Consider the following 16,089-nt stretch of genomic DNA (forward strand, 5'->3'; position numbering starts at 1 on the left):
TGATAGGTCAACGCAGTCACCTCCAGCTGCTTCAACACCCTCCACATCCTCCGCAAGACCTTCAAATGGATCCCCCCTGAGTCAAGGAAGACAGTCACCCACGTACTCATCACCAGCAGACTGGACTATGGAAACGCATTCTACACCGGCATCAACAAGTCCCTACTCCGCAAACTCCAGACAATACAGAACACAGCTGCCAGACTCGTCCTCAGCATCCCCCGACACGAACACATCAGCCAACACCTACGAAGTCTCCACTGGCTCGTCGTGGAGAAAAGTCACTTTCAAAATCCTCTCACGCCTACAAATGCCTACACAACAACGGACCCAAATACCTAAATGACCGAATCAACTTCCACATGCCCGAAAGAATCCTATGATCTTCTAACCTCTCACTGGCCGAAACCCCGCGAATCCACAGAGCCAGAGCAGGTGGAAGATCCTTCTCTCACATTGCAGCCAAGACCTGGAACGAGCTAACGGCAGACATCGGACGCGCCCCCTCCCTGAACACCTTCAGGAAGACCATCAAGACCTGGCTCTTCGGCTAAACAGATCTGCGTGCCCCCCCCCCTCCACGCCTTGAGATCCTAACGGGTGAGCAGTGCTCTTACAATTCTCTGATTGATTGATTGATGATCCTTAGTTTCCTATTTTTTATGGCGCCCATTGACATTCTATGTCATGTAGTTTCTGTTCCTACTCCATCTAGTTTAGTTGGTCTGGTAAGTGGTGCTTGATAACTAGCTAGCTCCCCCTCCATATCCTTCCGAATTGCAGTAACCTTTTTATTTTCTGCAGGCAGAGTTGAAGCGTGTATAAAATAAAGGTACAGTGGGAGGAAAACCTGGCAGAGCAGGGTATTCTGCCAACTTCTCATGTTTAAGAGCCACTCCCTGCATCCTATACTAGTCTTAAAACCACTGAACAAGTGTCCCAGGACTTGGAATGACTCCTACAAAACATTCTGTTGTTGAAAGGAATCTGGGGCAACTTCACATCAAATAAATAAATGTTTCTGACTTCACCATATATTAAAGCACAAAAGCATACTGCAGTTTTTCTATTCCAATAATGCATGTCGCAAGTGGATGGGGACGGTAGTATCATTTTGTGTGCTCACCAAATATACTGAAAATCTGGCAATCTTTGTGTGGTGGATACAAATATTTTACAGCTGTTAAAGTTGGTTCTAAACCTACAGACCCGTAGTCTCTCTTAAAAACTGTAAAAAGGTTACATACTTTAAAAACTGGATGTTAGCTTTCAGGAATAGATTGTTGTGCCTTGCACTTAATGAAGTAATTTCTGCTATTTTTGCCTCTGACTATCTCTATCTTTTTACTTTTGTATAATTTATTGTTTTGAAGTCTTATTTTGTTTTCAACAGTCCTCAATCCCTCAAAGAGAAGATGACTCCTTTTGATAGGTACTGTTGGGACGGAGCAGTCCCTCGCATGGTGAAGGAAGAGTACCCCTGCCATGAGTGCTCCAGCTGCAATGATGTCTGGATGCTGATTTTTGTTGCCATGGGTGAACGCAGATTGTGTGTGCTTGATGACATAGGCCTGTCTCAGGTGGTGAAAGGCTAATGCTTCTGCCAGGAGTTAACTAGCATGAGTATAGTGGTGGTAGCATACTGTGTAGTGATCAGAAGAAGTGAACAGGCCTTTTCTTTTCTTTTTTCTCTTTTGTTTTCTTTTTTCTTGTCACTGGAGTGATGCCTACAGGCCAACTCATGTAAGGTTTTGCTGCTGTGTGCCTAATCCACCCTTGATCTTCATCAAGTTAGCATATAGTGCTGTACAGTGCATGTGTATTGTATGCATGTGCTTGGTCCACGTGTGCCTGTGAATGGTACAGTACATGGAAGATTCTGAGTTCCATTTTGGTAGTCCCAGGGCTTACTGGACGAGCATGCGAAAGGAGGTAGAGGAACACATCACCCTCCCTTTCATCCCTAGAAAGATTTTTGGATTGCTGCATTCCTATGATCTAGGTGGGATACACACACTGGAGGAAGAACACAGTGCACTTCAACAAAGGCTGCTCTTTGATTAAGAGAGAAGTCATGGGAAATGGGCCTGGACATATCTCTGGAAGGAGATGCGGCTGTTAAGAGAATCGTAAAGATTAGGGCAGAGGCCCTGGGATGTCCTTTTGAAACACTTATCACAGTGGCTGACATCTAGATTGGAACCTCTATTCCCTTCCCATGGCCTGTGTTGTGAGCTATCAGATTTGGAGCCACTCCTATTGTGACAGGCTGCTTTCTGGAGGAAAGTCTAGGCAGAAGAGAGGGGACTTCAAAAGGAAGCAGACCTCCAACACAGACTTCAAAGAATCAGAGCCTAAATCACATTTAATGTCTGGAAATGGACTATAAGAAGGGGGGGTCGAGGCCCCCAAAATTGTCAAATGCCAAGCAGTCAGTCTGGTTGTATGAGGGGGAGAAGCTCTGCAAGACTTCTGCCTGTGATCAAGACTGGGGAGTTGAGGCCTACCAGTCTCTCAGCTGGGTGAGGGAACATCACCTATAGAAAATCCAAAACCACCTGCTGCTGTAGCGCCAGTTCCTGCATACTTTCCAAGCGCAGTGTGCTCTGTGAGGAAGAGGAGAGTGAGTAACGTCCAGTGGGGAATCCCGTCGAGTGGATCCCTGTATAGAGGTGCGAGGAGAGGACTGCTGTGCCAATTGGACCATTGCCTGTGTAGCTGGAGCGTTGGTGACCCCGTTTACCAGAGCGGGCCACCATGAAGAGGAACCTGCTGCCGTGCTGATCAGACCATTGGCCGAGTATGCAGTAGGAGTGGTGACCCTGTGTGCCAGAATGACAATGATCATAGCTTGGTTGAAGCTGTTGAGAGGAGATGCTGCCGTGGTGACCTTTATGGGCTCAAGCCTTGACTGAGGTTCAGACCCCCCCCCCCCCCCGAACTCCCCTTTCTCCCAGCTCCTGTGGGAAGGATCTAAGGAAACCTAACATAGCACGTAGAAGTGCTGAAGGCACCCAGCTGCTGCTCCTGCAAAGTTGCGAGCGTTACTCCTCGAAGGCAGCCTCTGTGCAAGTGATTGAGATGCTCTCGGAGATTCCGGTTGTACAATCCCTGATCACGAGAGCAGGATTGATCAAGGGGCTGAAAGCTCCAGGAGGAACTCACCTGCCAGAAAGTGCTTTGGTCCACTCTTTGACTTTTTTAAAAGAGTTCGAGTGTGACTCAGGCTGCTAGTAGGACCTAACATCAAAGTTGCCTATAGTGAATGGGGAGTAACCACCTTTAGAAGGCAGTGGGACATGTGCTGGCTGCCAATTGAGTATTAGAACCCCGACTTCAGGGGGCTATGTGTATTGTTTATGTATGCCATATTTTTTCACTTTGTGTTAGTATATAAATACTCTTTATCATAAGATATTGAACATATTTTGAGTTGTGAGCCTGTGTTCACCCCCTGTATCTAAACCCCCCCGCCCCCATCTCCCCCAACCAGAGAAGCCTTGGAATGCTTGACCCGTGCTATTACCGTCAGTCAAGTGCTGAAGAGGTACTTGGCCCAGTTGCTCAGGATTCATAGTAGGTTTTGCCCTGGGACATGACGAGTGAAAGGCCTCAACCCCAAAGGTTGGGCCAGGTCGCGCCTGCTTGCCCCGTGGCCTTTTAAAGGGGTTCTGACAGGTACTGACCCCCAAAAATTTTAACAGAAGTATGTGTATGTAAGAAGTCTAATTCAGTTGGTATCTGACTTCTGTCCTTCATGTTTATTTTATTGTAGGATTTATTTCCAACCTGACTGTTCAACGTCAACATTTCCCCAATGATGAGGATCAGACAGGCGCAGCAAAGGCCCTCCTTCGTCTCCAGGACACATACAATCTGGACACTGACACCTTATCCAAAGGAAACCTCCCAGGTGACTGTTAGACCTTCTGTGAAGACTATTGTTGTAAATGAAAACCTTTTTATTAAGCACTAATGAGAATTTTCTTTTTTTTTCTTTTTTTTTAATACAATAAATTTTAGTTTGTGTAGATCATTACCAATGAGGTTACAGATACAATGGTGTCATTTTTGCTTACAAACCAAAGGTAACAAAGAACATCAGTCAAGCATAGATTCCCGCCCCCTTCCTGACTTCCACATCCACTTGCTACCCCCTTCCTTCCGTGTCACTATGTTAATTCGTAGTGGTACATTGCCTCCCACAGTTTTGTTGCCCAAAGTCTCTAATGAGAAACTTTATTAGAGCAGTCACTTGATTTGGATTTGCACCATCTTATCAAAATCATTTTTAAAATGTAGAAGTATTGAATTCTTGTCAGTGTCTTTCAATCGTAGATCACTTTGCAAATATTCTATTGAATCTGTTGAGGTAACTTGAGCAAAGCTAGGCAATAGTTTTGTGGTAGAGTAAAAGCCATTAAATGCAGCACATCTCACTTTTAATCACGTTCTTATGGTTGGCTAAGGAGAGATTCTGTTCTCTGATAGTGAGTTTTTTTTTTCTTTGTCAATAAAATAAAAGCAACAAATAGGAGCCTTCTGCATTTGATATGTTTTTTTATTGTTTGTGTTACTGCTTGGTGTATGATCTGTATTTCTACTAGTAGAATGTTTACTATGGAGGTGTTGCAAGGTAATGTTTGCACTGATGTTGATGTGGACGTTTTGGGGCAAGTTGAGCATCTGGAGACTTCTCCGAAAGCGAGGCACTTGAATATGTCCTGTTTTTGACTTGTGCCTCTGTGCTCAAATCATGTAAGTTGAATGACGCTTATATAAATGTTGTTTGGCAACAATGAGTACTTTTTGGACGTGGGGGCACTGTCCCCCCCCTGCTTTGTGGTGAGAGGCACAAAAGGGGATGTGGCACAAATTGATTGTTGCAGCCTAGCAGACCCAGTTATAGTGTATTGCCTACCAAAGTAAACTCAGACTTAGAATTGGGCTGCATTGATTAAGGAGCTGCAGGAGCTGCCCCGTGACAGCAGGTTGCTGAACCCCCCGATATTGTCATAGCTGTTTTGGGGCATGATTTAATGCAGCTTGAATGGAGTGTTTGAAATTGTTGAAATGGAATGTCCTCTGCTTGGCATACAGACGTGTTTCCCTGCCTTTAGTGCTGTGTGTGTGTGTGTAGTATTCTGACTTTTGATTTTTGGCACTGCTAAGGTAATCCAGCATGTGTACAGAGGCCAAGGCCTATCTCTGACATGAAGAAGTTGGGGACTTGTTCTATGACTGGGAGACGCTACCTCGCTTACTAACAGTTGACTACTGACCCTGACGTGGGTTTAGCACAGAGTAGTTGTGGCAGTATAGAGAGTTTTTAAAATCCATAATGTGATCAGAACATTTTATCTGAGCTACTGAAGTGAAGGCATATTTGCCCACTTGTGTTAAGTATTGTGTGGAAGTTAGCGCAAGGAACTGGGTAACATCTGAAGTCTATGTGAAGCTTGTTCATATGTATAGCCTATGTGGAACGTGTGTGGGCCAGATTAATGTAGGCCTGTGGGATCCATTTTGGATACATCTGGCCTGGCTTTGACCAGATGGAGCGGAGGATTGCGTTGTCTCGCATTTAACGTCTGGGGCGAAACACGTTGACCAATTGCGATAGGGTAGTTCATTACTCCCTGTCCTCGCACATTTGTAATTCTATCTAATGGGGGCACGGGAATTAAGGTTATTTTCTGCCCACCAGGAGATAGTTTTACTGACACCTCATACTCCTATTGCACCCTGCCCCTCACTCAAGAACATTATCTTTGCTCATCAACACACACATCCTGTTCTGACACTCGAGTTGTAGCCAACACAAGGTACCTTGCGGTCCTTGTGTAAGGAAGGAACCCAATGATGAAGCATGTCACCTTAGGGTGAGAGAGGGTGCTCGTCCTAACAGGAAGTGCTCCATTCTTGTGTTCGAGTACCATAGAAGGTGGTCTGTTGTTGTTTTACTCGCATTACTTGACGTACAATAGTTTGTGAGACTGTGTTGATTTGGGAGAAGTATGTTGTTGGTAGTGTAGATGCTCCCCTCAAGACCCTTTGTGTGGTGTTAGCTAGGGATTGTGTTTCCATGCAATGTAAATGTATTGCTTACATTCTTTAACCTGGAGGAAGAAAACTAGTTACTGAAGTTGTGCGAGTGGAGACCGGAATTCATTCGAAATTAACTTAGGCCTTTGTGTGGCAAGGGGACCCTGATTAGTCTTTCTGAACACTGCCATTTGTAGAATTATTGGGAGAGGTGTGGACTGCAGAGTCAGTTTTCCAAAGTGAGGAAAACCTTGGGTGTGGCCTGTCCTCTTGTATTTCTTCCTTAAATGGGCTGATGAGAAAGGTGCAAAAATGTCACATCTCTTTTTGCCTCAGTTTTGATATGCCAGGTTGGAGAACACCCTGCTGTGAGAAGCATCACAAAGGGTGTGTCTAGAGACTAGCCTGGAACAGAGCGTTTAGAGGAGAACCACTCTAAACAAGTTCTAAGTGTTAAGATCATGGACACATCCCCGGTCTACCAGTTGTGTATAAAAGGGAAGCCGGTTACCTCATTAATTACAAGTTCTGAACGGCCAAGTAAGGGAGTGCTCTGCAGAGTACTTGGGGACTTATGTACACTCAGAGCTGGTGTCAGCCCGATTGATTCGGCAGTTGTCATCAAATGTTAAAGCATTCAGAGCAAATCTAATACGAGTTGGGTGAAGGAGGAGAAGAACAGGAATATCTGAAGTTGACAGAGTGATCCCTCTTTTCAAAATGTTGTCTTGTATGCTAAAAGCTGTGCAAGCTGCCAGAGTAGGACAAATGTTCCAAACAACTTTCCTTTACTAGCTAAACAAGATCAAATAATTTGAATAAAGCTAGCCACTAATGCTCAGTGGGCACTTGAAAAAATTGCTTACCGCCAGCTGACAACTATGGTTCAAGTTCAATGATTGACAAGATGGGAAGACATAAAGAAAACACGATGAATGGATTGCCAAATGCTTGGCAAACCTTGAGTCCACTGTATTCTATTGAAAACCACATACCATGGACTTTAAAATCCAGGAACTGGTCTTGGCTAAGGAATTCTGACCCTGGCAATCAAACCACATGGCATCTGAAAGCTATGCAGGTTGAGGATCCTGCTTTTAAACAAATTGGGTGCAAGTGGTTAATATGAAGCTCTGTTCTCTGAAGGGTGTTTCTAGAATGTTCGAGAATCACAAGAAGATAAAAACCCTATTGGTAGAAATGAAACTAGAACCTAAACTAAAAAAAATAATCTTGGTGTTACTCTAGATGATAATCTGCCCATATACCTTCATGTGCCAGTCAGTTTATATGTTTTAGCACCTTAAAAACCAAAGAATACTTTGTTATTTAGAACCAGAATTTAATCTCTTTATTCGTAATCTTTAAATGCTATTTTTGTTCCATCTTTGGCTTATTAACGCATTTTCTTTCTTGTGCTCTGCTGTACTATATTTCTAACACAACCACTGAGCTACATCTGTACAAAGCTGTTGATTGTTTTTTTTTTTTTTTGCAGTCAACTGAATTTGAGGTTTTTTAAATTACAGCCTTTTTTCAGTACATTTTCTTTGATTTATATACAGTGATAACCAAGTCTGAATTTAATTTGTTGAGCAAAAAGTCATTAAATGTTGAAAAGGAACAAAAAAACTGCCCTCTACATGTGTTTAGAGAAAGGTTCTTTGCTTAGTGTGGTGAAACTGTGCCATCCTACCATTTTCCTTTTCTGTCTCTTATCTGTTTTTCTAGTTTGGGACACACATTTTAAAAACATTTCTGGACCCATGTGGAAGAATGGCATTGCCAATCCCTCGTGCAAAGTCCTTTCCATTCACCGTAACTGGGTTCCTTTGCTTTCTTGATGTGAAAGATAGTTGTTGCATTTGTGCTTGGTTGCCAGTGCTCACCTTTTGACATTAAAACATGCACGTATGGGGGCGTGGCTAGGAGCGTGAAGATGGCGGTCGCACTCTAAGAGTGCTCCGGACCCCTCTATCATCCGCTCCACGATCCGCCGCCATCCGCCCTCATCCAGCCACCCTCACCTGGTGTCAGCGCCCCTGCTTCTGCCGGTGCTGTCGGACGACCGGCGAAACTACAGATTGCTGCCGGCAATGCCTCCATCTCGGCGGCGGACTACATCTGGGTCTGGGCCTAAAATGGCGGCTCCTCTCTCCCGGCCCGCGGCAGCCGCACTGCTTCTGGAGCAGTGACCTCTGGCCCCCTGATGACGGGGGCAACACGGCGGTCCCAGCAGCGACGACTGGGTGCTGTCATATCCCCGCTTCACGGCGATCCTGCTCTGCACCATGTTGCCCGGGTGCAGGCCCTGCCCACTGTTCGCCGCTGCAGACCGCGGCGGAGGTCTGCGGTGCCTGGGTCGCAGAGGTGGGGGCCCGGGGGACCGGCTGCCGGATCGGGCAGCGGGGTCGCCGCGGGTGCTCCCCCCGGGCGTCGGATCCCGGCGGCGATTCCTCTTTGCCTCCCCGTGTCTGCGGCTGAGACTGCTCCCGGTCTGGGGCCCGGAGGTGAGCCGGGGCAGTGCTGCTGTGTTGAAGGCGGCGGGGACGGGGATCTTCGGCTGCCATCTCGGGCAGCAGCGGACTGGCGTACTCATCTTCTTACCACTGCAGGCCCCTGGGCCGGTTTGGTGACCAGGCCTCCGTAGGACGGCGCCCCGGGGTGGCCTTGGGACCATTACAGATTCTGAGCTGCGCCCATGATGCCGGCATATCTGTGAGCTATCTGGGGGTGGATCTGCGGGTCTGTGCAGCGCGATACCGGGTGGGGGCCCTGCATTCCCTCTGTGGGCCTCACTGCTGGATTGAACTGGGCCGCGCCTGTGGCAACGGCGCCATCTCCTCGCCCCCGCACTCTGCTGCGATGGTCTGACCCTTCTCCCAGGCCATGCCGCTGTTGATCCCTGCACACCCTGGGGGCTCGGGTGCTGCTGCCGCGGATCCGTGGGCCCCATCTCTGCCTTCCGGAACTCCCAGGGCTCGGCGCTGACTGGCCTGGGGTCCCTCCTTGGAACTTGGTGCAGCGCCGCAGCGCCCACGGGGGCCGAGTGTCATCCGGAGTGGGCTCCCCGGTCCCCCTTTTTGCTACGGCGTGGTTGTGCGCTGGGGGAGGGGGGGCGCAGGTCTCCTTGGATTCACCTCACTCGGCCCGCGGTTCCCCCGGGCCGTCGCCGGAGTTAGGTCCGCGGGGCCGTGGATGCAGAGCCGCGCAATACTGACCTTTGACAAGACCCTGGACCAACTTGTTGGGGGTGTGCCCTTGACTCTAGAGGTGCTCCCGGCACTTTGGAACGGCTGTCCGGGTGGGGTGCCCTTAAGTTGCAGTCGCGGCCTAACCAACTACGAAGTCATCGAGCTGGGCCTGTCCCTCCGGAGTTTGGGGGGGGACTAGTGGGCACCCGGTTCTGAGTACCGACGGTCCGGGTGTTGGTGGCTCCCCCTCCTCCTCTGCAGACTGGTGGCCCACCAGGCCTGAGTTGATAGGATCTGACCCTGGTGGCCATGGGCAAGAGTCGCACCCAGCAGGCTTCGGCCCCCCAAACCCAAACAAAAATGGACCGATTCACTACGTCAGACAGGGACCCTGGCGGTGTGGCACCCGGCGAGTCTGGTGCCCCCGGGAGCGATCTTACCACCATTCTGCAGGCGATAGGTGCCTCGCAAACATCTGTCGAAAATAAGATCGGAGAGGTGCGGGTTGACATGGCTGTCCTTCGTCAGGATCTGCGCAATGCGACACCCGTGTCTCGGAGGCCGAGGCCCGTATCTCTACAGCGGAAGACGACATTGGCCAACATAAGACCCAGGTGGCGCGCCTTCTGCCTCACACCTCGGAGCTCCATCGCCGAAAATAGGTCGCGACGCAACAACCTCCACCTCGTGGGCTTTCCGGAGGGAGTGGAGCAGGGTCGAGTGGACACATTTGTGGAAACCTGGGTGCGCTCATGGATGCCCAAGGACTCCCTCTCGCCCTGGTTTGTCATCGAGCGGGCCCACCGCTCCCTGGCGCCCAAGCCCCTGCCGGAAGGCCCTGCCCGTCCCATTATCCTCAAGGTTCTCAATTTTCGGGATAGAGACGCTATCCTAGGGGCGGCCAGAGCACGGGGCCCGTTGCAGTTTCAAAACACCCGGGTTATGGTCTTCCCGGACTACACCAGGGAGGTGCAGGCTCAGCGGCGAACCTATGATGAGGTAAAACGGAAACTCCCGAGCATGGGTCTACGCTATGGCCTTCTCTTCCCAGCCCGGCTTAAGGTCCTCTTTCAAAACCAAACGCTCTTTGATACCCCTCAGGCGGCCTGGACCTGGCTCACGGAGGAGTGGCCTCTCCTGGCTCGGTCGGCCCCCTCCCCTGTGCATCGGACCACTTCACAGCCGCTCCTCGGCCACAGAGCCGTCTGACCAGATCCCGCAAGAAGCAGGGTCGTCGAGAGGGAACATCTCCGTCGCCGGGTGTGTCACCCGGGCGGCCCCGTGCCTGGACTTCGCCCTGGGGCTCCGGTTCCCCGGGCCCCCCTACACCGCTGCCGGGCCAGAGTGGAGGACCGGGACCCACGGAGGCCTTACGCTCTACGATATCTGACTCCGATTTATCCAGGAGTCCGGCGCTCCAAGGCTCTGGTGACGATGAGGCAGCATGACGGGCACTAACGCTACACGCTTCCTAAACGGCCTCTGCACCTCCGGTGTATAACTCCTCCTTCGACATTTCAAGCAGAGGCGGTGGGGTCCTGTGAGTGCAGCCGGTATTGGGAACACCCTTTTTCCTGATTAGGTCTCTGGCCCCGGGCAGCTCTTGTAGTTTCCTCTTCCCCTTGTGTTGGCGGGGGGGGGTGGGGGGGGTCTCTTGTCCCGGGGCTCACACAAGACGTTCATCCTACTTCTTCCACTCCCGGGACTTTCTTGCATCTCCTAACGTAGGTGGTCGTGGATATACTGGCAACGGATGGTGTATCTATATCCGTACAAGAGGTGGGGGTCCATCTCCACCATGTCCTATTTTTGCTAACCGTTTTAGCTTAGCCCCTAGATTGTTTTGGCACTGTTTTTCTCTTCAGGGCGACAGATGCTTCACTTTCAGAAGTGTAGGGTGAAGGGAGTTTGGGGGAGTGGGAGGAGGGGAGGATCATTGTCTTCCGATTGTTTGTTGTTTTTGGCCACCCACGGGCCGCCGTTTTTTATTTTTATTGGCAAACACCCACGCACAACTGCCCACGATGTTGGCAGGAGATCCACCAGCCCCCGCGCTCCCGCCGTAGCAGCCCCAGACACGGATTCTAGTATCCCTTGGGATCTGGGGGTGCCCGCGCAACCCCTTTCCCTTTCACATGCTATGCTTCACCATGGCACCTACTCTACATAGAACCTTACACATCCTCTCCTGGAATGTTAACGGTCTATTGGACCGGAGCAAGCACACCGCGGTCCTTCGCAGCGCTCAGCGGCATGCCCCAGATATCTTGCTCCTGCAAGAAACGCACCTCTTGGGTTCCCAGTGTAATTTCCTCGCCAGATACGGGTTCGATAGGGTTTGGCACTCTGATTTCACACGGGGCTCCAGGGGGGTGGCCATACTGCTCCGGAGGGGACTTCCTTTCACCCTGTCGCAGGCTGTATCTGATTCACAGGGCCGGTACGTGGCCCTGACGGGCATGATGGAGGGGCATCCCATTAATCTTCTGTGTGTCTACATTCCCCCCGCCAGCATGATCTCCACTCTTAGTCCGCTCACTTCGGTGTTCGCTTCCCTTCCAGGGGGTCTGACGGTGGTGGGAGGTGACTTTTTATGCGGTCTTGCAGCCCTTCCGCGACACGACAGGCGCCCCCCCTCGGTTTCCCGTTTATCTTCGGCGAAGCGGTTATCTGACTCGTCCTCCGCCCTGGGCCTCTGTGACGCCTGGAGATTGTGGAACCCTCGTAGGGAACAGTACACGCACACCTTAGCGGCCCACCACACGCACTCTCATATCGATCTGCTTCTATTACCTGCCATAGACTGTCAGTTGGTGTCCGGGGCCGTGATCCTACCGAGGGGCATCTCCGATCATTCCCCTGTCTCTCTCCGTCTCGGTGCCCCCTCTAACGGCACTCGCACGGTATGGCGGATGAATGCCTGGTTCTTGCAGGATGCGCATTTTGTTGAATCCCTCGGGCTGGAACTGAAATACTACTTCTCTGCCAATGCGGGCTCGGTCTCCTCACCGGGGACCCTGTGGGAGGCCGGCACGGCTGTGATACGAGGGGTGTGTAGAGGTCTGGTTCACGCAAAGCGTACGGAACATTCCTCCCGGCTGGCTCAGCTGGAAGCCCAGGCAGCGCGATTGGAAGGCGCCCAAACTGATCACGACGAAGCCGATTCCACTCGACAGCTCACCCTGATCCGGGACGAGATCTATCAGCTCTCCATGGAGTCTGCCAAAATGCTCTGGCGCTCCTTGGTCGCGCGCGTGTACGGTTGGGGTGACAGAAATGGCAAACTGCTGCATAATTTGGTGTTCTATCCTAGGGCCAACTGTATTATTCCGGAGATCCGGGGTGAGGTGGGAGCTTCTTGCACCTCCTCCCTGGTCATTGCCCACACGCTCGCCGACTACTTCGCGAAGCTCTATACTGCTATGGCTTCCCTGGCGTCCCTATTGGCGGACACCGGGACCCACTTACCCCGTCTTTCCCCGACGGATTCCGAATCTCTTGACTGTCCTATCTCAGCAGAGGAAATACAAGGAGCCATTTCACTGTTGCGCTCTGGCAAAACGCCCGGGCCTGACGGTTACCCCCAAGAGTACTATGCGACATACCGAGACACTCTGGTTCCGTACTTCCTAGAGCTGTTCAACCACGTCATCGAGGTGGGGTCATTCCCACCGGAGACGGACATGGCCACTATTGTCGTCCTTCCAAAGACACAGCCACCATCCCTCACTTGCGCAGACTACCGCCCTATCTCCCTCATCAACACGGAGATCGAACTCTTTGCGGCGGTGGTGGCTCAGAGACTTCGGCCCCACTTGCAAATGCTGGTGCACCTGGATCAATGCAGCTTTATGCCTGCCCAGGGTTCTAGGTACTGTATACGCCGCCTTCACCTCGCTCTGGCCCACCGTCACCATCTCTCCCCGTATCTGGCCCTGCTCTTCTTAGACTTAGAGAAAGCCTTTGATACGGTGGATTGGGAGTACTTGGTGGATGTGCTGGAGAGGATGGGTCTCAGACCCACGGTCCGAGGTCTCATCCAGGTCCTGTACTCCGCGCCTCGGGCTAGAGTCCTCATCAACAGCGTGCTCTCGGAGCCATTCCCTGTCAGGGGGGGGGGGGCACTCACCAGGGCTGTCCGCTTTCCCCGCTTCTATTCGCCCTGGCAATGGAACCCCTGGCGTGCCTCATCCGACAGGATCCCCTCATTCGGAGTTGGACCTGGGACCAGACCCAAATTGACAAAATAGCCCTGTACGCGGACGATGTTCTCCTCTTATTGGCTGATCCCGAGGGCTCTGGCCCGAGATGTCTGCAAGCTCTTGAGGCCTTTGAACAAGTTTCTGGGCTTCGGCTCAATCCGGCCAAATCCACGTTGGTCCCCTTGCATCCCTCGCGTGCGTGCTTCGTAGGCAATCCTGTAAGTACCTGGGGGTGTGGATAGCTTTGCATCCAGAGCTTGAATGGGTCTTGAACATCACACCTTTAGTTACTAGGGCGAAGGCGGACCTCCGGAAGTGGCAATCTCTTCCTCTCAACCCTCTTGGAAGAAGTGCCCTTTTTAAAATGATGGTCCTCCCCCGCTTCCTATACATACTACAGAATGTTAACTTGTACGTCCCGGGGAACGGGTCCTGGGAGTTGGATGGAACCCTTATCTGCTTCTTATGGGGAGGAAAGAGGCCGCGGATGTCTTTGGCGCACTACCGCATACCACCATACGATGGGGGCATGGGGGTGACCAATCTTCACCTCTACTATCTGGCCACACGGCTCATTGTGATCCACGACTGGTTCGCGGGAGGATGGTGTGACCCGGCATACCGAGTGGAACTCCGGGCATTGGAGTTTCCGTGGCTCCAGGCCTACCTATACGGGAGCCCGGTGCCGCAGGATCTTCCCCCTGTCACCCTGGCGGTGTTTGTGGCCTGGTGTGCCGTGCTGAGACATGTAGGGTGGAACAAGAGACTGACCAGGCAGACGCCCCTGTGGAATGGGACGTGGCTGGCGGAGGTCTCCTCTCTCCAGGACTTCCGTAGGTGGGATCTCCTAGGGATTTCGCTTCTGGGAGACGTTTGGGTGGGGGACCATGTCAGATCATTCGCAGACCTACAGCACCGACATTCCCTCCACTCCTCCCAATTCTATCGCCTCCTCCACATCCCTCCCTGAATTCAGTCCCCTGGAGGCCCAAGTGATGATGGGAAACCTGGGCAGAGGGGGGGGGTCCCGGATTTACCGCTCTCTAGTAAACAACGGCCCTGCGACCCTCGACCGCCTTCGCGCTCGCTGGGAGGGGTGGCTGGGTCCCCTTGAGAGGCGGACTGGAGAGATGCCCTTATGGCCCCCAAGCTGCTGACGACCTCCTCCAAGCTGCGGCTAGTCCAGCTTTTCTATCTCCATGCGGCGTATCTCACCCCCGCGCGCTTGTATAGAGCTCGCTTGCGGCCCTCCCCATCCTGCGCACGCTGCCAACAGGCCCTGGCTGATTTCTATCACATGGTATGGCAATGCCTGGCCCTTGCGCCCTTCTGGCCAGGGGTGGAGCTTGAGCTCACACGGGCCCTTGGGTGGGAGATACCCCATAACCCACTGTGCTGGCTCCTGGGGGTGTTTGACGGTCTAGACGGTTCCCGGGCTGATAAATGGTTTTTGGGAACGGCTTTGGCGGTGGCAAAAAGAGACATTGTGGCACTCTGGTCCCAGGTCAAACCCCTGACAGTTCGGAGGTGGAGAAGGGGGGTGGACTGGTGCGGTACCCAAGAGGAGCCCCTGTTTGAGGCTAGAGGTTGCCCTGAACTCTTTGGCAAGATCTGGGGCAAATGGTTTCAATTGTTGCGGTCATGAGGTTGCTGTGGCTGTTGTCTGTGGCCATAGATAAGCTGGTGGTCTCCTTACCACAGGACTTTTATAGAACTCTGTCATTCTCAAGAACTGCATTGTGCGTGTCTATTGTCTGCTTTGTTGTCAATGAATTTATTGTTGTCCTTTAATACAATAAACTTGATATAAAAAAAAAACATGCACGTACATGTCTCATATTCCCCTCCCCAAATGAGTTGGCTCTGATTGTTCAAGGAGGTAGCCAGATAGATCCCTTTGATGTTGTTGCTGGTCCCTACATAGGGAAACTTCCCCTTCCCCACATCCTCTTTCCAATTTAGTAATTCCGGCGCTGTGAGTAGTATTCTCTCTGAGGCTATAATCACTGTAATCCATAAGGAAGGCATTGACTCTCTTCTCACTAAGAATTACAGAGCAGTATCTCTGCTCAACATTGATTGGCAAATGTACACTAAAAGTTTAGGCCCCAGACTCGAACTATACATGCCTGAACTAATTCAGCCCTCCCAGGTGGGCTTTTTGAAAAACCGCCTCTGCAGACTGCTTTGCCACAGAATTGATAAAGCCCAAACTCTCTCTACACCCACGGTCACCATTACAGTAGATTCCGAAAAAGTGTTAGATAAGGTTAACTAAACCTTCCTTAAAGCAGTCCTTCAGAAGTTTAACCTAAGCGCCCCATTCGTCAGAATGGTGATGGCTTTATACTTACAACCCAGTGAAGGAGTGCGAGCAGGTTGTATTTCTGATATCTTCCCACTTAAACAAGGCTGCCCATTATCCCCTCTCTGTTCCCATTAATCTTAGAGCCCCATTGTACATAAGTAGGAATGACAACACTATTACAGGCATCACATTTGAAAATCTAACAATTAAAGCAGCAGCGTATGCCGACGATATCCTTATTGTCATTGAAGAAGCAGCCCGATCTGTACCACAATTAAGGGAGTGCATTGTAGAGTTCCCAAGAATTTTGTGATGTACCCTTAACAAGAAAAAGTCAGAA

General features: G+C 51.1%; 1 protein-coding gene across 6 annotated transcripts in view; it reads left to right on the top strand.

Moving 5' to 3' along the window:
- The window catches only part of P4HA1 (prolyl 4-hydroxylase subunit alpha 1), a 346,224-nt gene that overhangs the window by 76,099 nt on the left and 254,036 nt on the right, over positions 1 to 16,089 (top strand). For all 6 annotated transcript variants that reach the window (XM_085603803.1, XM_085603809.1, XM_085603814.1 and 3 more), the window contains exon 5: positions 3,776 to 3,913. In XM_085603803.1, coding sequence (XP_085459929.1) covers positions 3,776 to 3,913 — 138 coding nt within the window. The remainder of the gene's footprint in view (positions 1 to 3,775; positions 3,914 to 16,089) is intronic.

The sequence above is a fragment of the Triturus cristatus genome, chromosome 1_2 (genome assembly GCF_964204655.1).
Source record: "Triturus cristatus chromosome 1_2, aTriCri1.1, whole genome shotgun sequence".
Classification (NCBI taxonomy): domain Eukaryota; kingdom Metazoa; phylum Chordata; class Amphibia; order Caudata; family Salamandridae; genus Triturus; species Triturus cristatus.